Source organism: Dreissena polymorpha, chromosome 5 (genome assembly GCF_020536995.1).
Source record: "Dreissena polymorpha isolate Duluth1 chromosome 5, UMN_Dpol_1.0, whole genome shotgun sequence".
Classification (NCBI taxonomy): domain Eukaryota; kingdom Metazoa; phylum Mollusca; class Bivalvia; order Myida; family Dreissenidae; genus Dreissena; species Dreissena polymorpha.
This window is the reverse complement of record NC_068359.1, coordinates 30271300-30298394: the sequence shown is the minus strand read 5'-3', so window position 1 is coordinate 30298394 and position 27095 is coordinate 30271300. Positions and strand designations below refer to the sequence as shown.

Below are 27095 nucleotides of genomic sequence, written 5' to 3'. Positions count from 1 at the left end.
TAGGATCATGAAACTTCATAGGTACATTTATCATGACTCGCAGATGACCCCTATTGATTTTGAGGTCACTATGTCAAAGGTCAAGGTCACGGTGACCCGAAATAGTAAAATGGTTTCCGGATGATAACTCAAGAACGCATACGCCTAGGATCATGAAACTTCATGGGTAGATTGATCATGACTCGCAAATGACCCCTATTGATTTTGAGGTCACTAGGTCAAAGGTCAAGGTCACGGTGACCCGAAATAGTAAAATGGTTTCCGGATGATTACTCAGGAAAGCATACGCCTAGGATCATGAAACTTCATGGGTTGATTGATCATGACTCTCAGATGACCCCTATTGATTTTGAGGTCACTAGGTCAAGGTCACGGTGACCCGAAATAGTAAAATGGTTTTCTGATGATAACTCCAGAACGCATATGCCTAGGATCATGAAACTTCATAGGTAGATTGATCATGACTCGCAGATGACCCATATTGATTTTGGGGTCACAAGGTCAAAGGTCAAGGTCACGGTGACCCGAAATAGTAAAATGATTTTTGGATGATAACTCAAGAACGCTTTTGCCTAGGATCATGACACTTCATAGGTACATTGATTGTGACTCGCAGATGACCCCTATTGATTTTCAGGTCACTAGGTCAAAGGTCAAGGTCACAGTGACAAAAAATGTATTCACACAATGGCTGCCACTACAACGGACAGCCCATATGGGGGCATGCATGTTTTACAAACAGCCCTTGTTCAACGATAATTTGTTAAAGAGCATTACGTGTCAAATAAATGTTTTGACCATATTATGCATGAAATGCACAATATCCACGAGGATTTTACCCGGTTGCCATCATCTGTCTTCTAAGTAAGTGGCCGAGATATCATCGTGGAGGTGTACACCGTAGGGACTTGAGTGTGTTAGATAACAAAGCCAACAAACTGCCATAAAATCATAAACTTATGAAAATTACGTCACACGTCGTCTGTATGATTTTACTGCAGGTACAGGTATGACTGCTTACGAGTGTTGTCGCTCATTCAAAGCGTTCGCTCTAATTGGCCAATTACAACGACGATCAGCCTTAAGGTGGGCTTTAGGTGTGTAAAGAGATACATGACGTAATTGACAAAGGATCATAAATCGGCTCTCCCAAATTTCGGCTAAGTCGATATCACTTTGATATTTATCCTACCGGAAAACGGTAAACAAAAGTTAAGGGTCGGCACGGTCAATAAAAACTTTAGGGTTGGCGCATTTTCCTAGGTAGGGTCGGGTGACCGGAACCACAACATTTATTTTTTTAGGCCTAAGGCTATTGTAATATCTTGTTAACACTCTAAAGGCCACATTTATAGTCCGATCTTCATTAAACTTGGTCAGAAGATTAATCCCAATAATATCTTGGACGAGTTCAAAAATTATGCCGGTTGTGTTGAAAAACATGGCAACCACGGGGGCGGGGCTATTTTCCTTATATGGTTGTAGTAAAGCATTGTTAACACTCTAGAGGTCACATTTATTTTCCGATTATCATGAAACTTGGTCAGAATATTTGTCCCAATGAAATCTTGGATGAGTTCGAAAATGGTTTTGGTTGCTTTAAAAACATGGCCACCAGGGGCGGGGCATTTTTCCTAATATGGCTATATATGGCTATAGTAAAACCTTGTTAACACTATAGAAGCCACATTTATTGTCCAATCTTCATGAAATTTGGTCAGAAGATTGGTCTCAATGATATCTTGGATGAGTTCGAAAATAATTATGTTTGCTTGAAAAAAATGGCTTCCAAGGGGCGGGGCATTTTCCCTTATATGGCTATAGTAAAATCTTGTTAACACTCTAGAGGCCACATTTACTGTCCGATCTTCATGAAACTTGGTCAGAAGATTCATCCCAATAATATCTTGGACGAGTTCAAAAATGATGCCGGTTGGTTGAAAAACATGGCCGCCAGGGGGCGGGGCATTTTTCCATACATGGCTATAGTAAAACCTTGTTAACACTCTAGACGCCACATTTATTTTCCGATTTTCGTGAAACTTGGTCAGAAGATTTGTCCCAATAATGTATTGTTATCTCAGGTTAGCGACTTTGGGCCTTTCAGGCCCTCTTGTACATTTTTATATTATACATTAACAATATGGAAAGTGAATACATTCATATATTTAAAAAATGTTTCGATGCACAAATACACAAATATATACAAAAATGCACATTTCAGAATTCCTCTTTGTCATGGATCTGGACATGTGTTGTGTCCGGTCCCAGGCAAATGATGTGACTGCATGCCCTCAGTAGTAAAAGTTAATCGTTTATAAGTTTTATACATAATCATAATTGTTGACATTGTTGCAATTTACATGTACCACATTAATATACATCGCGTTCTGATTAACACCTACACATAATAATTACTCACACTTATCCGGCCATATATTATTAGTGGGATGAAACATCAACCCATTTTCCGCACAAATATCAGTGGCACAATATAGGTAGTGGATCAAAACGTCCATAAACTTTTATGAAGGGTTAATTAAAGTTAATTCTATTAGTTTTATTTAAATTTAGTTTTACTTTAATAATGCACATGATAAACACAGAAAATAATCTTTCAGGTGTAATAATGTCTATTGTGTTCATTAATTTAAAAATTTTTTTAAAATAAAGTGTTGTTTGTTGCATGCTTATGTTTATTTAATTATTTATAGTCATTGTTTTAATATTCTAACAACGATAAGTTATTTTTCACCTTTTTCAAAAATTATATTCGAAGGTATCAATGAAAACTGTATTGTTATTGATGAGCTTGAAGCCGTATTCATGACCACTAATATTTATTCGAACACGCTAACTAAGTGTTACCACGTTTGTTGGAAAAACAGATACCATGATCATCGCTATTACTTAATGATGAAACGAAATGTTAACAACAAGGAACAAACTTTACTATGTCTAGATAAAGTTTCCAAAACCATGCAAAAATGAATATAAATATGTTTGTAATAAGATAGTATTCTTTCATTTGAATCAGTTAGAGATTGGCTTCTATTGCACAGTACGCATTACCCGGTATTGTTGACCAGAGCCCTTCTTTATTTTTTAAAGTGAGATTATACGATTTTGTCATATTTATTAATTTATATGAAATGTTTAAAACACGTATACATCTATTGCAATATACAATTGTAAATTAAAATAAAAGTTAAGAAGAACATGTGTAGAAAAATCCAAAATAAGCCAGATATTTAATTCTGAAATCGAAAATGTCTGTACAATCGAATTCGCCAGCATGTATATCATGCATGTACGATGTGAATCTAAATTTAGTTTTAGTGCAGATTCGTTCATACGACACAAAGGCACACTTTTGTTTAAAGGATCATTTTAATTTTCTGCAATGATATCTATTCATACGACACAGTAACACTAACTCAGATCATAATAAAAAGACAAATGCTTTGGTTATTGTAGGAAAATATATACAAAATACCTACGTCACAATCGGCTCGGGCGCAAAATTTGTCTTTTCTTCATTTTATGAAATTCGTCTAGAAGTTCAATGACTATGTATAATTATTCTTGCCTATTTTGTGTTATTGTAACATATTTTTATCAATATGTAACAATTAAACACATATGCAAATCGTATAGTCTCGCTTTAAAACAAGTTGGCACACCTTAACAATTCATATCTTAACCCTGCATACAAAAAAACAACAACAAAAAACACATGCACAAATATATATCAAGATTAGTTTTTCAGATCACTTAATGTAATGATTGTAACTGTAAAGTGGTTTGCACATTTTTAGCTCACCTGAGCACAACATGCTCATGGTGAGCTTTTGTGATCGCTTTTTGCCGTCGTGCGTTATGCGATGTGCGGTGTCAAAATTTACCTTGTTAACTCTCTAGAGGCCACATTTATTGTCCAATCTTCATGAAATTTGGTCAGAAGATTGGTTTCAATGATATCTTGGATAAGTTCGAAAATGGTTACGTTTTTTTTTGAAAAACATGTCTGCCAAGGGGCGGGGCATTTTTCCTTATATGGCAATATATGGCTATAGTAAAATCTTGTTAACACTCTAGAGGCCACCTTAATTGTCTGATCTTCATGAAACTTGGTCAGAAGATTCATCCCAATAATATCTTGGACGAGTTCGAAAATGATGCCGGTTGGTTGAAAAACATGGCCGCCAGGGGGCGGGGCATTTCCCCTAATATGGCTATAGTTTAACCTTGTTAACACTCTAGAGGCCACATTTATTTTCCGATCTTCATGAAACTTGCTCAGAAGATTTGTCCTACTGATATCTTGGATGAGTTCAAAAATGGTAACCTTGGCTTGAAAAACATGGCTGCCAATGGGCGGGGCATTTTTCCTTATATGGTATTATAAGGCTATAGTAAAATCTTGTTAACACTCTAGAGGCCACATTTATTGTCCAATCTTCATGAAACTTGGTCAGAAGATTCATCCCAATAATATCTTGGACGAGTTCGACAATGATGCCAGTTGGTTGCAAAAACATGGCCGCCAGAGGGGCGGGACATTTTTCCTAATATGGCTATAGTAAAACCTTGTTAACACTCTGTAGGCCACTTTTATTGTCCAATATTGATGAAATATGGTCAAAAGATTTGTCTAAATGATATCTTGGATGAGTTTTGAAAATGGTAACGTTTGCTTGAAAAACATGGCTGCCAAGGGGCGGGGCATTTTTCCTAATATGGCTATATAAGGCTATCGTATAATCTTGTTAACACTCTAGAGGCCACATTCATAGTCCGATCTTCATGAAACTCGGTCAGAAGATTCATCCCAATAATATCTTGGACGAGTTCAAAAATGATGCTGGTTGGTTGAAAAACATCGCCACCACGCGGGCGGGGCTATTTTCCTTATTTGGCTATAGTAAAACCTTGTTAACACTCTAGAGGTCACATTTATTTTCCAATCATCATGAAGATTTGTCCCAATGATATCTTGGATGAGTTCAAAAATGGTTTTGGTTGCTTTAAAAACATGGCCACCAGGGGCGGGGCATTTTTCCTTAAATGGCTATATATGGCTATAGTAAAACCTTGTTAACACTCTAGAGGCCACATTTATTGTCCAATCTTCATGAAATTTGGTCAGAAGATTGGTCTCAATGATATCTTGGATGAGTTCGAAAATAACTATGTTTGCTTGAAAAATGGCTTCCAAGGGGCGGGGCATTTTTCCTTATATTGCTATAGTAAAATCTTGTTAACACTCTAGAGGCCACATTTACTGTCCGATCTTCATGAAACTTGGTCAGAAGATTCATCCCAATGAAAACTTGGTCGAGTTAAAAAATGATGCCGGTTGGTTGAAAAACATGGCTGCCAGGGGGCGGGGCATTTTTCCTTATATGGCTATCGTAAAACATTAAATTGTTTACACTCTAGAGGACACATTTATTTTCCAATTTTCGTGAAACTTGGTCAGAAGATTTGTCCCATTAATATCTTGTTATCTCAGGTGAGCGACTTTGGGCCTTTCAGGCCCTCTTGTTACACATTTGTTAGTGTTGTGACCATATCTGTCTTACGAAATTGCCTATGAATGAACATTTTCAGAATCACACATACTTAGAAAAGTGGCCTCCAAAAAGTTCAAAATGAGAAAACAAAAGACAGAAAGCAATACCTGGAAAAGTGATCTTAAAAGCAAGTGCACAATTAGAAAGGACTTTGCTTCCAAAATCCAAACTAGTGTAAACAATATATCAGCTAGGGTAAGTTCAGAGACATTAAATTCTGACCAAACAATAGATGACTTGAACTCTGTTTGTGTCAAAATTGAGAATGATGAATGGTATAGTACGGCTTCTGTTTTTTATTCCGTTTGTGCCAAACCAGAAAAAGTTTTATGGGTAAAGAGACATCCGGATTGCAACAAACAAGATGGCTTCACCCCTGAATGTGTGAAATTAGAACAGATGGATTGTGAAGTTATGTGTCAAGATGTTACCAGCCAAGCTTTCTTCAATTCTGTATCTGTGAACAAAAACACGACTTCCAATTCAAATGCACAAGATGAGCTCCATTCTGTATGTGGGACAACACAACATGCTTTAAATCCAATTACAGACCAGGATTATACAACAACATATGATTTCAATAATGAATGTGGTATAGCTAAACAGTATATAAAGACAGGAACAGACAATGGAAATACAACAGCAAATGCTCACAATGCTTTATGTGATCATACATATTCAAAAACTCCTGAGAATCAAGCTGAACTGGCCGACCTTAATTCTGTATATCTGACAAGGGAAGAGATCGAACTTTCAAATGTTGACGAATATTGTGCTAAATCAGCTGAGGGTGGAGGGACAATACAAATGGACCAATACTCCAACTTAAATGTTCCAAGACATTTCGAACTCGGAAAAAGATGGAGGCGAATTTTTTGCACTCAATATCTCAAACAATAAAAATGGATTCACCATGAAATTATGTATGCCCCACGATCGAATGATCGGGGCTATATTGTTTTTGGCCTGTCTGTCTGTCATTCTGTCCCAAAACTTTAACCTTGGTTAAAGTTTGATAACTTTTGCAATATTTAAAATAGCAAAGTTCTTCATATTTGGCATGCATTTGTATCATGAAGTTGCACATTTTAAGTGGTGAAAGGTCAAGGTCATCCTTCAAGGTCAAAAGTAAAAAAAATACAATCCAAGGGAAGTAATAAGCTTTAAAAGGGAGATAATTTCTAAACCTGCCAAATTTAATTTAATTATATTTTGAAATTTTATTTCAAAGCGGCGCAATAGGGCGAATTGTGTTTCTGACAAACTTATGTCTTTTTAATTATGTAATAATATTAAAGCACAGTTTTTACAACAAGCCGGATTGCATAATGCTATTCGTAGTTATGGCCAAGAATTTGTAAAAAGGCTTAATTTACCTTGTCTGCTCATTTAATCCGATTGTTTACGTGGGATCATCATGCAACATGGTGGCTATGTTTGTGGCCATTAATATCCACCAAAATTAATAATCAGCCAAATTGCATGAAGCCCACCTATTTTAAGGCCCTTGCATAAGCAAGTATTTGCCAGATTAATGTCGTCTGCTTTTTAATAGGTAGTTTATAAGCTAGGAGAGATTTCATAGGAACCGAAATACCATATACATTTAAGTGAGTTTGTCCCGGAAAAGCATGTTCAGGGTTGAATGTGAAACTGTTGTAAATGCTAAACATTTCTAGATTAGATAAAGTACATGTACATGTAGTTTTACACTCATTGACTCAACCCTTTCTGTGGAGACTATACAAGCTGATCAATCCAAGATGACAGTTAACACATGTGCATTGTTTCTTCATTTCTCATTGCTGCTGTTCTGATGCATTCAATATTTGACCGAAACGACTGCATCAGTATTTTGTTATCTTGTTGAATGTTTAATTTTTAATCGTCTGAGAGGTGCTTTGGTTTTTTTTTTGACATCATATTGAGTCGATAATCTTTACAAAATCTTGCATTTTCTTTGGAAATTGTATTCTTGGATTTTTTAGAATGTCGGATCTAAGACTTCAGACTTGAAAATTTGTGGGGCATTTGATTTCATGGATGAGAGGACCCAAAATCTTAATAATATGCTAATAATATTATATATTACACAGGGATTTCAATAGATTTTAAAAACCAGGAGTCAATGACCCCTGGACTGAAATTTTGAGGAGTCCAATTGAAAAATGGTGGGGTCAATTTTGAAGCGCGTTAATCGTGTTTTTGTCTGTATTATTCATTTTTTTAGATAAAAATATGCTCTAAGAGTAACACAATATCTTAAAAAGTTATACTGCTTTAATAAATAACAAAACAATGATACATAACAACATATTTTAATGAATTGGTACATTAAATATACTTCCTTATAGTTATAACACATTTAAGTCTTTAAACACATTTAAATAATTTAAGATATGTACCGGTAGCACCTTTTCATCAAATATTTATCGTCATTATATTATCACCCCTATGATAGCTTTTCTAACAAAACACAATCTAAATGCATGGAACATCTAGTATATCTATTACTGTTTTTCCGAATACTATACATGACCGAAATATGTACACTTTGGAATGCCTTACCTGTAGTAGTTTTACTTTAATAATCTAAATTTTTCTTGTTGTTATCGGGTTTAACAAACCTTATCAAATTTTTGTTAAATCCAGTTAATGCTTACTCCATTATTGAATCGCCATTACTTGCAATTTGAATCGCCAGCTTTGAATTGAACGCGGGTTGAATGTTAAGTCCGCCATTTACAATGTCGAAGGTCATGACGCAGCAATTTAATTCTACTCGGATAATTTATATCTTATCGAGAAAATGTGTTTTCTCAATGTTTATGTGTTGTATTATTACTTGTTAGTATAAAAATGAACTGTGATTCCAGTTTATATAAGATTGGTGTTACTCGTAAATATCGGTGGATTAACAACTGACAAAACTTGCTGGACTTAGATCTACGTAATTAATAGACCTTTGATCAATATAGTTTTTACTTAATTAATTTTGCCGACTTTCTTTAACCGTGCCGGCTGAAAAGTCTGCAAAAGACCTGCAATTATCGGATGGTCAATCAATTATCATGTAATCACTGCTGCTAATTACCCAGTTAGTGGGCACGCACTATTTAGACGGTGACATGTGTATTGGAAGAGATGAGATAAGATAAACAACGCCCGGGGTATTCCCTCGATTATAGACCGAGTTTCAAATACTGAAACATTAATTTCAATTAGGAGCACAGCGGGATTTATTACCACGGAACTCGAGATGTTAACTGACTGACGCACGGGTCAAATTTTCGACGCGTCAAAATGACGCACAGCAGAAAAAAGGGTTGCGTCAAAAATGAGTCATTTTTAATTTCTTCGCGTCAAAACGCAGGATTCTGCGTCTATTGAAATCTCTGATTATTACAGTATTGTTCCCTTGTTTACCTGTGCCAAGTAAAGATACTCAACACACTTGAAATCCAGTATAAGAAAAAAAGAGTCACACAGAATCCGTATTTTTGCGAAAAAAGAGGGTGTTGGAAAACTTACTTAGTAATAACAAAAGCTTAATTTTAATGATATGCTTGCAGAGAATGCTTTGGCACGGACTGCCCCGCTTTTCCTGGAACCAGCTAAGATTAAATTGGAGGAAAATGGTGACCATGTGAAGAAAGTTAAAGTATGTATAAGTAACCAGTATTTTGTTAGTTCACCTGAGCACAATGTGTTCCTGTTGGTTGAAAAATATGGCCACCAGGGGGCGGTGCATTTTTCCTTATTTGGCTATTGTATAAAACTTGTTAACACTCTAAAATGTCACATTTATTGTCCAATCTTCATTTAACTTGGTCAGAATATTACCCTGGATGTGAACGAAAATGGTCCCGGTCTGTTGAAAAATGTGGCCGCCAGGGTGTTCACTTTTCATGAAAGTTGGTTAGAACTTTTGTTCTAATGAAATCTTGGGCTGCGAAGAACAGGTTAGTTCCTTTGAATCTGAGGTGAGCGACTTTGGGACTTTCCGGGCCTCTTGTTTTCCTCTGATTGCAATCAATATTGGGAGGTATTGAGCACTGTACTGGTCCAAACATACATGTGTCCGTCCTGAAGATTGTTGTTCCAACCTATATTTTACTACTGAGTGGACTTAGCTCAAACTTTGACTGTTGAATGACTTTCATGTGTGATTATCATAAAGTAAGGAATTACGGCTGCAAGAAGGTTTTACAGAATTATGGTCGTTCGTCTGTTTTTTTCTGCAAAAGAACATATAGTCACAAAATGTTTGTTTTTAGCTCACCTGAGCACAACGTGCTCATGGTGAGCTTTTGTGATCGCCTTTTGTCCGTCGTGCTTCCTCCGTCGTGCGTCGTCAACATTTTGCCTTGTGAACACTCTAGAGGCCACATTTATTGTCTGACTTTCATGAAACTTGGTCAGAACCTTTGTCCCATTGATACCTCGACTGAGTTTGAAACTGGGTCATGCTGGGTCAAAAACTAGGTCACTAGGTCAAAAAAGAACAACCTTGGGAACACTGTAGAATTCACATTTGATGCCCAATCTTCATGTACCTTTGTCAAAATGTTTGACTTAATGATATGTTGGTTGAGTTCAAAAATGGTTCTGGTCCGTTGAAAAACATGGCCACCAAGGGGCATGGCAGTATTCCTTATATGGCTATAGAGAAATATTGTGAACACTCTAGAAGTCACAATTTTTGCCCAATCATCGTGAAACTTGGTAAAAACACTGGTTTCATTGATATCTCGGCCGAGTTCGAAAATGGTCCAGATCGGTGAAAAAACATGGCCGCCAGGGGGCGGGGCAGTTTTCTCTCTAAATGTATAGTGAAAACATGTGAACCCTCTAGAAGTCACATTTTTGGTCCAATGTTCATGTAATTTGGTCAGAACATGTGTTTTCTGAATATGACGGTTGAGTACGAAAATGGTTTGGATCGGTAAAAAAGCATGGCCGCTGGGGGGGGGGGGGGGTCATTTTCCTTATATTTATATAGTAAAGCTGCTTGTGAACACTCTAGTTTAGCATGTCAAGGGAAGTAACTGCAATATGGCTTTTGAAAAATTGTGTTGAATTGACAGAGTTGTCTCCCTTTTTAATTTTTTTTTCACAGCACAAGAAGATTAAGTGGAATTAATTATAAATAATAGTTTTAACATTCTGGAAGATAGCAAACTTTTGAATATGTTTTTTATTGTTTGATGATTCTGTGCAATATGGCATTCTTTTGTCAAACGATTAAAGCGAGACTTATAAATTTGTATATGTGTTAAATTGTAATATATTGATAAATGCAATTTACAATTGCTCAAAATAGGCAAGACATTGAAGACGAATTTCATATAATGCAGCAAAGACAAATTAGTGCCCCGAGCCGATGGTGACGAAGATATTTCGTACATATTTTCCTACAATAATAAGAATTCGTCTTTTTATTAGGATCGGAGTTAGTGTCTGTGTGTCGTATGAATAGACATCGCTGCAGAAATTTAAAAACAACCATTTAACTAAATTTAGATTGACATCGTACATGCATGATATACATTCTGGCGAATTCGACTTTACAGACATTTTCGATTTCAGAATTAAATATCTGGCTTATTTCGCATTTTTCGACACATGTTCTTCTCAACTTTTATTTTAAATTAAATTGAAATGTATGAACTTGTTAACACTCTAGAGGTCACATTTATTTTCCGATCATCATGAAACTTGGTCTGAAGATTTGTCCCAATGATATCTTGGATGAGTTCGAAAATGTTTTATGTTGCTTTAAAAAAATGGCCACCAGGGGCGGGGCATTTTTCCTTATATGGCTATATATGGCTTTGATAAAACCTTAATAACACTCTAGAGGCCACATTTATCGTCCGATCATCATGAAATTTGGTCAGAAGATTGGTCCTAATTATATCTTGGATGAGTTAAAAATAATTATGTTTGCTTGAAAAAAAATGGCTTCCAAGGGGCGGGGCATTTTTCCTTATATGGCTGTAGTAATATCTTGTTAACACTCTAGAGGCCACATTTATGTCCGATCATCATGAAACTTGGTCAGAAGATTCATCCTGATAATATCTTGGATGAGTTCAACAATGATGCCGGTTGGTTGAAAAACATGGTTGCCAGGAGGCGGGGCATTTTTCCTTATATGGCTAAAGTAAAACCTTGTTAACACTCTAGAGGCCACATTTATTTTCGGATCTTCGTGAAACTTGGTCAGAAGATTTGTCGAAATAATATATTGTTATCTCAGGTGAGCGACTTTGGGCCTTACAGGCCCTTTTGTTTAAAATCTTTAGCTGCTTGGCGGAATTTGCTTAAACTTTCACTGCGTGATTAATCTTAATGTAAAGACCACAGGTGGTTAGCGTGTGGCTATGATATTAATTAGTGAAAACATCATTTTGAATGATAAATAATCATATTATAACGAAAAATTAACTTTTCTGAAAAAAAAAATTTCACTATCAAATATATATATAACAAGGTATGCAACTCAAAATCACCCCAAAACGGGGTGCATCGCTTTGAACAGCCATATCTTCATCAATTGTGCAGCGATTTTCACGATCTCGGTCTTATTCAACGCAGAAATGAATTTCCTTTCTGGAAATGTATATGTCTTGCAATATTTTTACAAATGCTGGGTCAACTTTTAAGAAATAACACGATACACAACACGCATGACCCAGTTGACAGTGATCATGTATTCTTTATGAATGAAATCTCCAGTTGTAAAGACACACCTCCGCATTGGACCAATGAAATCACTCGTATGTTTAAAATGTCAGTTAGTTGAAATGTATGTAAACAAAGGTTTCAAACGGCGCTGGACAGTTAGTCTTGATGCAGAATGTAACGACAAGAACGGTAATAATGTTTTTTCATACGTTTTATTGAATTATGGTATCGAACTACATGAACTTTGTAGGGAAGTTGCCCTTTACTCCGTGAAGATATCAGTCTTAAAGACAGCATGATCACTGTCAACTGGGTCATGCGTGTTGTGTATCGTGTTATTTCTTAAAAGTTGACCCAGCATTTGTTAAAATATTGCAAGACATATACATTTCCAGAAAGGAAATTCATTTCTGCGTTGAATAAGACCGAGATCGTGAAAATCGCTGCAAAATTTATGAAGATATGGCTGTTCAAAGCGATGCACCCCGTTTTGGGCTGATTTTGAGTTGCATACCTTGTTATATATATATTTGATAGTGAAATATTTTTTTTTTCAGAAAAGTTAATTTTTCGTTATAATATGATTATTTATCATTCAAAATGATGTTTTCACTAATTAATATCATAGCCACACGCTAACCACCTGTGGTAAAGACGATGGTTAAGAATCACATTTTTGCTGTGACCAGTATTTGCAGAATACATTCCCTTTGTCTGTTGTTTAGGTAGAGTGTGTTTGTGAATGAGATATTTTATAACTGTTCGCCTGTTGCATGGAATGCTTTTCTGTTTTGATTAAAAGATAAATGTTATCAGAATAAAATGTGTTGAATGTAATGTATTATTCATAATCAACACCATTGCAGAGAATGAAGAAAACGATGTCCCCAGAAAAAGACAAGACTGAGTATATTCTGTAAGAGAGGAACCTAGCCAGCTGTATGAGCCTGGAACCCTTAGATAATGACCATTTTCTCTGTAAACCAAAGAACAAAACATCCATTACATTGCATAAGAAAGTATCACGAAAGACTAACAAACATCATTATAAATTTTAGCTTCTTGAGCACTTAGTTTACAAGTTGAGCTTAAGTGGTAAGTTCGGCGACATTTGTTGTGCATGGTCAACAATAGGCTTGTAACCACTTTACAGACAACATTTAAACCAATATTGACAAAAGTGTGTCAGTATGTTTATAGTGAAAATATTGAAACCAAGTTATAACCCGGGTCAAGTAGGTTAAAAACTAAGCTAATTTGTCAAATCATTGAAAATCTGTATTACTACTCTAGAAAGTACATTTATTAATCAATCTTGATAAAACTTAGTAAAAATTCTAAATTTTGCAAAATTTGACATTATATTGGGTTTAGTTGAGTGATATCTAGGACAGCAGGTCAAATTGTGCAAACCTTCTAACCCTTTAAAGCCTTGTTTGTGATTTAATCTTGATGAAACTTGGTAAAAATTCTAAACTTGGTAAAATTTGACATAATATTGTAAGCTCATCTATTTTTTGAAAAAAAAATTTGAGCTATTGTCATCACCTTGGCGTCGGCGTTGGCGTCCGGTCAAGTTTTGCGTTTAGGTCCACTTTTCTCATAAAGTATCAATGCTATTGCATTCAAACTTGGTACACTTACTAACTATCATGAGGGAACTGGGCAGGCAAAGTTATGTAACTCTGGCGTGCATTTTGACAGAATTATGTGCCCATTTTATACTTAGAAAATTGAAAATTTGGTTAAGTTTTGTGTTTAGGTCCACTTTATTCCTACAGTATCAAAGCTTTTGCTTTCATACTTGCAACACTTATTAACTATCATAAGGGGACTGTGCAGGCATAGTTATGTAACTCTGACTGGCATTTGGACGAAATTATGGGCCCTTTATACTTAGAAAATTGAAAATTTTGTTAAGTTTTGTGTTGGGTCCACTTTACCCCTAAACTATCATAGATATTGCTTTCATACTTGGAACACTCGCAAACTATCATAAGGGTACAGTAAAATGACAAGTTGCATAACTCTGGTTGTCATTTTTACGGAACTATGGCCCTTTTTTGACTTAGTTACTTTGAATATATGGTTAAATTTTGTGTTTCGATCCACTTTACTTCTAAAGTATCAAGGCTATTGCTTTCAAACTTCAAATACTTTAATGCTATCATGAGGTTACTGTACCTGGCAAGTTGAATTTTACCTTGACCTTTGAATGACCTTGACTCTCAAGGTCAAATTATTAAATGTTGCTTAAAATGCCTTAACTTCTTTATTTATGATTAGATTTGATTGATACTTTGACAAAACTACTCTTACCTGACATACTACAATAGACTCAACCCAAACCATCCCCCGTGGCCTCCCCCCTCCCCCCCGAATCCCCCCCTCCCTATTTTTTTTTAAGATCATCTCACAAATGACCACCACACACTCACACTATACTATACCCCCCCATCCCCCCAAATTGGTTTTTTTTGAAACGGTTAAAAAACACAACTATTTATTTTTATTATTTTATGTTTGAAATACCGTCCAAGCATCGCACCCAAGAATACACCCCCTCCTCCCACCCCCTCCCACCCCCCCGAATTCCGCCTCCCCCTAATTCCCCCCTAATTTTGTTTTTGAAGATCATCTCACAAATGACCACAACACCCTCACACTATACTATCCCCCCCCCGAATCCCCCCCCTAATTTTTTTTAAGATAATCTCACAAATGACCACCACACCCTCACACTATACTATACCCCCCCCCGAATCCCCCCACCTAATTTTTTTTTTGAGATCATCTCACAAATGACCACCACACCCTCACACTATACTATACCCCCCACCCCACCCCCCTAATTTTTTTTTAAACGGTTAAAAAACAAATATTTATTTTTATTATTTTATGTTTAAAATACCGTCCAACCATCGCACCCAAGAATACCCTCCCCTCCCCCCCGATCCCCTGCCATAATTTTTTTTTAAGATCATCTCACAAATGACCACCACACCCTCACACTATACTATACCCCCCACCCTCACCCCCAAATTTTTTTTTTTGAAACGGTTAAAAAACAAATATTTATTTTTATTATTTTATGTTTGAAATACCGTCCAACCATCGCACCCAAGAAAACCCCCCCGAATTCCCCCCCCCCCTATTTTTTTAAGATCATCTCACAAAACATCCACCACACCCTCACACTATACCCCCCCACCCCACCCCCTCCAATTTTTTTTTTTGAAACGGTTAAAAAACACAAATATTTATTTTTATTATTTTATGTTTGAAATACCGTCCAACCATCGCACCCAAGAATCACCCTCCCTTTGTTGTTTTTTTTTTGCATTTTTTTTTCGCATTTTTGGAAGATAATGTAATTAATGTCCACGCCCCCACACTATACACCCCTCTTCACTCCACCCCTCCCTCCTTTGTGATTGAAAATGAGAGTCCCTTCACCTTTAAAAAGAAAATAGATGAGCGGTCTGCACCCGCAAGGCGGTGCTCTTGTTTTAAGTTAAGTGATAAATTGTGCAACTAGGACAGCATGTCAAATTGTGCAAACCTTCTTACCCTTTAAAGCCTTGTTTATGATTCATTCTTGATAAAACTTGCTCAGAATTGCAAAGCCAAGTACAACTATAGGTAAAAACTAGGTCACTGGGTAAAAAAAACACCACATAGTTACCATATGACAAGCCATATAAAAAGTTAATCTTGAAGAACATTGGTCAGAATGTTTAACTTGAGAGTAGCCTGTTCAGATTTTGCTTGTTAAGATTTTGCTGTCTTTCAGATATTTTCTAAATTAGCGGTCTTATACTTTTCATTATAAATATAAGTGGGTTATTTAAATCTGATGTTCTAGTAGCTGATACAAGTCTTTGACTTAATTTGATTATTGCAATGTGTTTATTTGCTCTCTTAGACTGTGGAGAATGCAATAAGGAGTTTGAAGTGGACTGTCCTGTCCATGGACCCTATAACTACATACAGGACAAAGAGGTGAGGCTGTATTCATTTCAAAACATAAACTACATGTTGTAGAAAAATCATGGGCATATGAGACTGTTACTTAGAAAGTATTTTACCGAATATAATGTCGATTAATATAAGAAATGCCTTTAATATGCACTTATTGTTCAAATACAAAAAAGTGTTTACACTACATATACCGGTACTGTAATACAAACTGCAGGTGTAAGAAGAAGACCCTCTTAAAGCTGAGCATACCTTTCCAGATTGCCTTGAAATCAAAACATCCAAAATAGCTGGAGCTGGTCTTGGAGTGTTTTCCAAGGAGGAACTGGAATCCAGGATCATGTTTGGACCGTATGGGGGAGATATCATCACTGACAACCATAAGTCACAGTATTGCTTGCAGAGGAAGGTGATGCTAAGCTTGATGCATTGATACCTATTTGTAGTTTGAAATGCAAGAGTAATTAAAAAAAAAGTCTCAATGTCAGAAAATACAGTCCTTAATTTTCAACAAATGAATTCTCTATCTGGCAGTCTATAGAGGGGATTCAATGTTTATTATACCGTCACAGAGTGGGAGGCATTAAACAATGTAATTGCCTGTCTGTCCCTTAGCTTGTCTTTCATCCCAAAGCTTGTAATTTGATTAATCTTTAACTAATGGTTTGATCTCTCGCATACTGTTTAATGACTTTATTGTGTAGATGATTGTAAAAAATGGCATTGGACATTCAAGGAGTTTAGGCAGGATTATGGTTTTTTATGCCCGCAGATCGAATGATCAGGAGGTTTTTGTTTTTGGCCTGTCTGTCTGTCATTGTATGTGTGTGTCTGTCCCAAAAATTCATCTTGCACATAATATGAAAACTCTTGAGTCTAGTTTTTTAAACTTCACATGTGTATGCATCTCATTGAATCTACAATTGAACATGGTTTGAGGTCACTAGGTCAAAGGTCAAGGTTACTGTGACCTTTACATTAAAAATATAACCTTGTTTCTGAAATAGCTGCCGTGTGGCTTCAAAGCGCAGAAGGGGGCATTGTGTTTCACAAACACAGCTCTTGTTGTCTATAGTTCAATTCTGACGCATGTGTTGTCAATGTTCTTTATTAGTCCCCTATCGGTTTCACCGGAGGGGACTTATGGTTTTCGCTCTGTGTGTCTGTCTGTCTGTCTCTATGTCTGTGAGTCTGTCACAGTTTTCTGGATCCTGCGAAAATTTTAACATTCTTAATATTTTTTCATGAAACTTGAAACATGGATAGATGGCAATATGGACATTATGCACGTCATTTCATTTTGTTCCTACGTCAAAATTATGGTTGCTATGGCAACAAATAGACTAGAAAAGCTGCTGAATATGGTGGTTTTCTGGATCCTGCGATAACTTTAAAAGTTCTTGATATTTTTCATGAAACTTGAAACATGGATAGATGGCAGTATGGACATTATGCACTTCATTTCATTTGTTGTTCCTACGTCAAAAATTATGGTGTCAATGGCAATAAATAGACTAGAAATACTGCTGAATATGTATTGCTGAAAATGGTGGTTTTGTGGATCCTGCTTTAACTTTAAAAGTTCTTCATATTTTTTCATGAAACTTTAAACATGGATAGATGGAAATATGGACATTATGCACGTCATTTCATTTTGTTCATACGTCAAACATTCTGGTTGCTATGGCAACAAATAGACTAGAAATACTGCTGAAAATTGTGGTTTTCTGGATCCTGCGATAACTTTAAAAGTTCTTCATACTTTTTCATGACACATAAAACATGGATAGATGGCAATATAGACATTATGCACTTCATTTCATTTTGTTCCTACGTCAAAAATTATGGTTGCTATGTCAACAATTTAAAAAAAATCCAATAATGGTGGAGCCGGTAGGGGACATATATTGCTTGGCAATAGTCTTGTCTATTTGGTGATGCTTGTTAAAACTTTCCAATATGAATAATCTAAATGCATGGATGATTGAAACAACAAAAAAAGTTTTGTTGCAGCAAGTGTTGGCAGAATTGTTGCATTTGTCTGTTTTACCACTATGGAATATATAGTCACCCCGGATCGAAAGATCGCGGGTATATTGTTTTTGGCCTGTCTGTCTGTCATGCCGTCATTCTGTCATTCTGTCATCAAAACTTTAACCTTACATTAAAGTTTTGAAATAACTTTTGAAATATTGAACATAGCAACTTGATATTTAGCATGCATGTGTATCTCATGGAGCTGCACATTTTGAGTGGTGAAAAGTCAAGGTCAAGGTCATCTTTCAAGGTCAAAGGTTAAATATTATTGTATTTTTCTTTCCTAAAACTTTAACTTTCGTTAAAGTTTTGTCATAACTTTTTTAATATTGAAGATAGCAACTTGATATTTGGCATGCATGTGTATCTCACGGAGCTGCTCATTTTGAGTGGTAAGGTCAAGGTCATCCTTCAAGTTCAAAGGTCAAATTAATGGCTTCAAAGCGGCGCAATAAGGGGAATTGTGTTCAGGGTTTTTTTGCCCGATTTTGTAGCCGAAATTCGGCTATATTCCCAATCGCAAAAAGTATACTTTTTTCCTAAAATTTGCTAAAAAATTCCGAATTGGGAAAAAAAGCTAATGGCATCGGCTTTTTCGATTTTTAACAAAGCCTAGTCCGATGCAGTCACGTACAGTTTAAGCTCATCTATTTTTTGAAAAAAAGAGCTATTGTCATCACCTTGGCGTCGGCGTCCGGTTAAGTTTGGCGTTTAGGTCCACTTTTCTCATAAAGTATCAATGCTATTGCATTCAAACTTGATACAATTACTTAGTATCATGAGGGGACTGGGCAGGCAAAGTTGGATAACTGTGTTAGACAGAATTTTATGCCCTTTTTTAAATTGAAAATGTTGGTTAAGTTTTGTGTTAAGTTTCATTTTTTATTCCTTAAGTATCAAAGCTATTGCTTTCATACTTGCAACACATACTAACTTTCATAAATGGACTGTGCAGGCAAAGTTATGTTTCTCTGACTGGCATTTTGACAGAATTATGTGCATTTTTTATACTTAAAAAATTGAAAATTTGGTTAAGTTTTCTGTTTAGGTCCACTTTATTCTTAAAGTATCAAAGCTATTGCTTTCATACTTGCAACAGTAACTAACTATCATAAGGGGACTGTGCAGGCAAAGTTATGTAACTCTGACTGGCATTTTGACATAATAATGGGCCCTTTAAACTTAGAAAACTGAAAATTTGGTTAAGTTTTGTGTTTTGGTCCACTTTACCCTTTAGTATCACATATATTGCTTTCATACTTGGAACACCTGCAAACTATCATAAGGGGACAGTAAAGAACAAGTTGCATAACTCTGGTTGTCATTTTTACGGAATTATGGCCCTTTTAAGGCTTAGAAACTTCGAATATATGGTAAAATTTTGTGTTTCGATCCACTGTACTTCTAAAGTATCAAGGCTATTGCTTTCAAACTTCAAATACTTTTATGCTATCACGAGGGTACTGTACTTGGAGAGTTGAATTTTACCTTGACCTTTAAATGACCTTGACTCAAGGTCAAATTATTAATTTTTGCTAAAATTGCCATAACTTCTTTATTTATGATTAGATTTGATTGATAAATTGACAAAAAACTCTTACCTGACATACCACTTTAGACTCCACCCAAACCATCCCCCACGCTCCCCCTGAATTTCCCCCAAATGACCCTCAATTTTTTTTAAAGATCATCTCATAAATGACCACCACACCCTCAAACTATACCCCCCACCCCTCCCCCCCCCAAAAAAAAATCTAATTTATTTTTTATTTTTATTATTATGCCCCCCTTCGAAGAAGAGGGGGTATCTTGCTCGGTATCTATGTCGGTCTGTCGGTCTGTCGGTCGGTCTGTCGGTCTGTCGGTCGGTCCGTCCACCAGGTGGTTGTCATACGATAACTCAAGAACGCTTGGGCCTAGGATCATGAAACTTCATAGGTACATTGATCATGACTCGCAGATGACGCCTATTGATTTTGAGGTCACTAGGTCAAAGGTCAAGGTCATGGTGACTCGAAATAGTAAAGTGGTTTTTTGAATGATAATTCAAGAATGCATACGCGGCCAACAGGGCACACTCTGAACAATATTACTGAAGCAACTGGTCTGTAATCCTAAATCTATAATTATCAGTCCAATGAAACATCATCCTTTTAATAAAATACAGTGGATCAGTAAAAATATTATCAGAATATGAGATTTTTCGTATATTTTGTATATTAAATATTGTGTTAATGTTTAATTTTGATGATTAATATAAATATAAGCAGGACAGGGGAGGTAATACACTACAGGGGAAACAAATGCAATAAGTTTAAATTTATTGTTACAGATTTGTCTCCCTTGTAATATATTTAAATTTTACCAAATGTAAGGCTAACTGCATTTTTGTAATGCATACTACTACTACTACTACTACTACTACTACTACTACTACTACTACTGCAACTACTGCAGATGCTGCTGCTGCTGCTGCTGCTGCTGCTACTACTACTTCTACTACTTCTCCTACTACTACTACTACTGCTACTACTACTACTACTACTACTACTACTACTTCTACTGCTACTACTACTACTACTACTACTACTACTACTACTACTCTACTACTACTACTACTACTACTACTACTGCTCTACTACTACTACTACTACTACTACTACTACCACTACACCACCACCACCACCACCACCACCACCACCACCACCACCACCACCACCTGAGTATTGGCCTTTTTCTGTTTGTCTGCTTTGGAATTAATTATTGCTTTGACTGTGTCCAAAGTGTGCTGTTTTGGAATCAGTATCTGTGCCACATTTCTAGCTGATCTTTAATCATGCTGGCATGTAAAGATTTTACACACCTTGTGAAGCTGATTCATTATATAAAACAAGTGTGTATTTCAAAGGGTTAAAGTACTGTAATATTTTACATGAATGAAAGTAAAAAACAACAACAAATTACTCAGTATATTTGTTCTGTAGAAAATATTGTATGATCATTGTCGCTGTTTAGTTTATAAGTGCATTATATGGTATTCTGGTCTATCAATTTTGCTCTTAATAACAAGAATATTAGGTATCATGTTTTAGCCAGAGACCAGCGGGGCTTATGTCATGGTCCTGTGTCCGTCGTGCGTGCGTGCGTCCGTGCGTTAACTTTTTCTTTAAACATCTTCTCCTAAACTACTGGTCTAATTCTGATGAAATTTCTCAGGAATGTTCCTAGGGTGAACCTCTTTCAAATTTGTTCAAATAATGCCCCTGGGGTCAAATTTGACCCTGCCCCTGGGGTCAGAAAATTGAAAATTTGCTTAAATAAGGCCTATTTTGTGAAAACTTTAAAAAGCTGCTCATCCATAACCATTGGGCCTAGGGCTACCAAATGTGGTATGTAGTGACATCTTATAGTCCTCTACCAATCTTCTTCAAATTATGCCCCTGGGGTCAAATTTGACCCTGTCCGGGGGGTCAAAAAATTGAAAATTTGCTTATATAAGGCCTTTTTTGTGCAAACTTTATAAATCTTATTGTCCATAACCGTATGGCTTCCAAATTTGGTACGTAATGACTTCTAATAGTCCTCTACCAAGTTTGTTCAAATTAAGCCCCTCAGATCGAATTTCACCGTTCCCCAGCGGTCACAAAATTGAACATATGCTTATATTGGGCCCATTTATGCAAACTTCAAAAATCTTCCTGTCCATAACCATTAGGCCTATTTCTACCAAATTCGGTATTTAGTGACATCTAATAGTTCTCTACTAAGTTTGTTCAAATTATTCCCCTGGGGACAAATTTGACCCTGCCCTGGGGGTCACAAAAATGAGCGTATGCTTAAATAAGGCCTATTATGTGCAAACTTTAAAAATCTTCTTGTTCATAATTATAGAGCCTAGGGCTACTAAATTTTCCAAGAGAAGGTCAAGGTCATCCTTCAAGGTCAAAGGTAAAAGAAAACAAATCTAAGGGAAGTAACAAGCTTTAAAGGGAGATAATTTCTATTTATCATTTGGCAGGTTCAAGTCATTTTTACAAGGGAAGTAATATTTTTTACTATATCCCTTTAAAAAATATTACTTCCCTTGTAAAAAGTATCTGTACCTGCCAAATGATAAAAAAAGTCAATCAAAGCGGCACAGTATGGGGCATTGTGTTGCTAAGGAACACATCTCTGGTTGTGTATCAATCATATTTACTGTTTGTAGTTTATAGCAAGATTCTATGCAATTCAGATCTATAAGGATGACAAAGGGAGTGACTTTGTGGATGCCCAGAACAAAACCACCTCTAACTGGATGAGATATGTTAACTGGGCTATGACGGAGGCAGATCGGAATCTTGTAGGATTGCAGTACAAAGGAGGCATCTATTACTGCACATTGAAGTCAGTTTCACCAGGTATATACCCCTGTTGTATGACTAAAGATATGAATGTTCAATGTGAATCTGTCTGATTAGTGCTGTCTCACCTTGGTTATACGAGTTCAATTTCCTGTACTAGCGGGTGGGAGTTTGTTTATTGTCTCCTTACAGGAAATGTGTTATTTTCTCTGGATTCTCGGATTTCCCCCACAGCACTACACAGCTATATGAATATCTCAGAGTAATAAATAAATAAATAGTTGGACATTGAAGCTTTAATTCAAATTTCTTCCCAATTCTGAGTGCTGTCTTAGACACACTCCATGTCCTTGCATAATTCAGCCTCAGTCATAGAAAAACCTAATAAACGTCATAATGTACACACCACTTAATATAAGGTAAATCCAAGTAATTGAAAACCCTGCTTTTCACTACGTCTAAACAGTCTTGAACAAATAATGTTTGTTTTACCAACTTGCCTTTCTACTCCAACATTCCCTTACAATTATTTAACATTTAGAAATAGCAAGAAACACATAAATATCCAAAACTATGAGTTTGAACGTAAAACCTGTTCTTTATTTCAGTTTAAGAATCAAAAATAGAATATGTTGATATCAACAAGAAGAACGTACATTTTGAATGTAATAAAATTAACACATTTGCACTTGTTTAAGATATATGTGTATAAATGTGGGGTATCAGTCACATTTGTTACAAAGTTCTAGTTGAGACATTCAGATTTGCAGATGTTTTATAAATACTTGTTAATATTTATATTGGTTCAGATGAGGAACTGCTGGTCTGGTACAGAGATGAATTAGCCAGAGAACTTGGTCTCATCAGACCCCAAAACCTGCCGAGCAGTTATTCAAATAAAAACACTGGTCACTTTAAGGAACACATGACTATACTTACAGTAGAGAGACCGTTCAAGTGTGGGGTGTGTGGTTATGCTTGCTACGAGAGTGGTGACTTGAAGACACACATGCGAAGGATACATTCAAAAGAGAGACTGTTATAGTGTGAGCATTGTGGTTATGCTTGTAAACATAGTAGTACATTAAAGAAACACATGAGGATACATACAGGAGAGAGACTGTACAAATGTGAGGAGTGTGGTAAAGCATTTAAACTGAGTGGTTACTTGAAGACACACATGAGGATACATACAGGAGAGAGACCGTACAAATGTGAGGATTGTGGTTATGCTTGTAACCAGAGTAGTGCCTTGAAGACACACATGAAGATACATTCAGGAGAGAGGCTGTACACATGTGAGGAGTGTGGTTATGCTTGTGACCACAGTAGTACATTCAAGAGACACATGAGGAAACATACAGGAGAGAGACTGTACAAATGTGGGGTGTGTGGTAAAGCATTTAAACACAGTCATACCTTGAAGATACAAAGGAGGATGCATTCAGGAGAGACTGTACAAATGTGAGGAGTGTGGCTTTGCTTGTTACCAGAGTAATACCTTGAAGACACACATGAGGATACATACAGCTACAGGAGAGAGCCTGTACAAATGTGAGGAGTGTGGTTATGCATGTAACCAGAGTTATTACTTGAAGAAACACACGAGGATACATACAGAAGAGAGACTGTAAAAATGTTATGTGTGTGGCTATGAATGTAACAGGAGTGAAACCTTGAAGACACACATGAGGATACATACAGGAGAGAGACCGTACAAGTGTGAAGAGTGTGGCAATGCTTGTCACCAGACTTCTGACTTGAAGAAACACGTGAGGATACATACAGAAGAGAGGCTGTAAAAATGTGAGGTGTGTGGTAAAGCTTTTAAACAGAGTGGTAACTTGAAGACACACATGAGGGTACACACGGAAGAGAGACTGTACAAATGTGAGGTGTGTAGTAAAGCATTTAAACGTTGTGGTAACTTGAAAATACACATGTTGATACATACAGAAGAGAGACTGTACACATGTGAGGTGTGTTGTAAAGCATTTAAACACAGTAGTACCTTGAAGACACACATGAGGATACATACAGGAGAGAGACTATACAAATGTGAAGAGTGATGTTTTGCTTGTAACTAGAGTAGTACCTTGAAGACACACATGATGATTCATACAGGAGACAGACCGTACAAGTGTGAGGTGTGTGGTTATGAATGAAACAGGAGTGAAACCTTGAAGATAAACATGATGATTCATACAGGAGAGAGACTGTGCAAATGTGAGGAGTGTGGCTTTGCTTGTAACCAGAGTTCTGACTTGAAGAAACACATGATGTTTCATACAGGAGAGAGACCGTACAAGTGTGAGGTGTGTGGTTATGAATGTAAAAGGAGTGAAACATTGAAGACACACTTGAGAATACATACAGGAGAGATACCGTACAAGTGTGAGGAGTGTGGCTATGCGTGTAACCAGTGTTCTTACTTAAAGAGACACATGATGAAACATGCAGAAGAGAGACTGTAAAAATGTGAGGTGTGTGGTAAAGTATTTAAACAGAGTGGTACCTGGACACTACATGAAGATACATACAGAGGAAGAACCGTTCAGGTGGGATGTGTGTGCCTTTTCATTTTAACATAATAGTCACTTGAAAAACACTTGATGATACATTCAAGAGAGAAACAAGAGTGAGTTGTGGTTATGCGTGTAAGAAGAGTGGTCAATTGAAGACACACACAAGGATACATTCACGAGAAAGGCTGTACAAGTGTAAGAAGTGTGTGTTTCTGCACCTAACACGAGTGGTTACTTGTAGAAGCACATGAGGATACATAATTGAAGAAATATCTTAAACAGGAAAATATCACAAATCTCTGATAAAAGAAGTGTAAGGGCTTTTTGTGATTTATATAAAGTTTTTATAAACTTGTATAGTAAGATAACTAAATAATCTTCTCTTAAACGATAAGCCATGAAGATTAAACGTTTTAAGTTCAATTATATTGTGTTTCTCTACCAAGTTTGTAAAAATCATCATAAAAACATGCCTTGCCCTGCATCTTTTTTGTTTCCATTTTCGTATAAACTGAACACTTGAACAATCTTTCTCTCTGGAACTATAAGGCCCAGTGTTATGGTATTGGCATCTAACATAAATTGAGCTTCTGTGTTAAGTTTGATCACAACTGGAACATTGATGAAACCTGTGTTCCTTATATGTTATAAAACTGACAAAAATCACTGAAACCCCTATGCACAAGGGTTTGGTAGTTTGCATGATACATGGCATGGTTGTTTTCAATCCGAGTTTGTTCAAATGGTGCCCCTGATTCAAAATTGGCTCTACCGTGTTGTAACGTGTTTCCTGTACAGTATAAAAGTGAAAACTCCTCTTAAACAGCAAGGCAGGAAGTTTGGTATGTGACCATTATATCGTTTTGTTTTCCTCAACCTTTTTATGTCCCCCAGTTTATACTGGGGAACATATTTAAACCCCCACAAACGAAGTTTCGGGGGATATATAGGAGTGAACTTGTCTGTCGGACGGTCGGTCTGTCTGTTGGTCCGTATTAAGTGTCCGCTCTCTAATTTAAGTAGTTTTCATCTGATCTTCACCAAACTTGGTCAGAAGTTGTATCTAGATGATGTCTAGGCCAAGTTCGAACATTGGCCTTGCCGGGTCAAAAACTAGGTCACGGGGTCACGGGTGCGTTTTAAACATTCAGCATATGTCCACTCTCTAATTCAAGTAGTTTTCATCCAATCTTCACTAAACCTGGTCAGAAGTTCTATCTACATGATGTCTAGGCCAAGTTCGAACATGGGCCTTGCCAGGTCAAAAACTAGGTCACGGGGTCACTTAGTGCGTTTTAAACATTCAGCATGGTGTCCTCTCTCTTATACAAGTAGTTTTCATCCGATCTTCACCAAATTTGGTCAGAAGTTTTATCTAGATGATCTGAAGGCCACGTTTGAACATGGGCTATGCCAGATCAAAAACTAGGTCACAGGGTCATTGAGTATGTTTTACACATCGAGCATGGTGTCCGCTCTCTATTTCAAGTAGTTTAAATCCGATCTTCACCACACTTGGTCAGAAGTTGTAAGTAGATCATGTGTAGGTCAAGTTCGAACATGGGCCATGCCGGGTAAAAAACTAGGTCACGGGGTAACTTAGTGTGTTTTAAACCTCACCATGTTGTCCGCTCTCTAATTCAAGTAGTTTTTATCCAATCTTCACCCAAAATTGGTCAGAAGTTGTATCTTGATAATGTCTAGGGCCAGTTTGAATATGGGTCATGCCAGGTCAAGGGGTGACTTAGTGCGTTTTAAGCAACACAATGTTGTCCGCTCTCTAATTCAAGAAGTTTTCATCCAATCTTCACCAAACTTGGTCAGAAGTTGTATCTAGAAGATGTCTAAGTCAAGTTTTAATATGGGTCATTCCGGGTCAAATACTAGGTCACGGGGTATTTAAGTGCGTTTTAAACCTCACCATGTTGTTCGCTCTCTAATTCAAG

At 36.6% G+C, this 27095-nt stretch overlaps 1 protein-coding gene and 1 long non-coding RNA gene across 4 annotated transcripts in view; both read left to right on the top strand.

Moving 5' to 3' along the window:
• The first annotated feature begins 299 nt into the window (after nucleotides 1-299).
• Nucleotides 300-27095, top strand: part of LOC127832487 (uncharacterized) — a 29908-nt gene continuing 3112 nt past the window's right edge. The window contains exon 1 of the long non-coding RNA XR_008026919.1: nucleotides 300-658. This is a non-coding gene — a long non-coding RNA (uncharacterized LOC127832487). The remainder of the gene's footprint in view (nucleotides 659-27095) is intronic.
• On the top strand, nucleotides 8177-25572 carry LOC127832478 (histone-lysine N-methyltransferase PRDM7-like). Of its 3 annotated transcripts, XR_008026908.1 has the most exons (6): nucleotides 8177-9237; nucleotides 13133-13182; nucleotides 16192-16268; nucleotides 16462-16653; nucleotides 22516-22681; nucleotides 23434-25572. XR_008026908.1 is itself a non-coding variant. In XM_052357984.1 (4 exons), the coding sequence occupies exons 2-4, from the start codon at nucleotides 16585-16587 to the stop codon at nucleotides 23667-23669; spliced, it is 471 nt and encodes a 156-aa protein (XP_052213944.1). In that variant the 5' UTR covers nucleotides 16025-16268; nucleotides 16505-16584; the 3' UTR covers nucleotides 23670-25572. The 3 variants fall into 3 exon arrangements, 2 of the variants coding, with proteins under 2 accessions (XP_052213944.1, XP_052213943.1); XM_052357984.1 differs by lacking the exons at nucleotides 8177-9237; nucleotides 13133-13182 and having other exon boundaries at nucleotides 16025-16268; nucleotides 16505-16653; XM_052357983.1 differs by lacking the exons at nucleotides 8177-9237; nucleotides 13133-13182 and having other exon boundaries at nucleotides 16026-16268.

Excerpts from the sequence above, each read along its gene's own strand:
- LOC127832478 (XM_052357984.1), top strand. The coding sequence starts at position 16,585 with ATGTTTGGACCGTATGGGGGAGATATCATCACTGACAACCATAAGTCA. Across the intron at positions 16,654-22,515 it reads AGTATTGCTTGCAGAGGAAG|ATCTATAAGGATGACAAAGG; the intron begins GTGATGCTAAGC and ends TATGCAATTCAG. Across the intron at positions 22,682-23,433 it reads ATTGAAGTCAGTTTCACCAG|ATGAGGAACTGCTGGTCTGG; the intron begins GTATATACCCCT and ends ATATTGGTTCAG.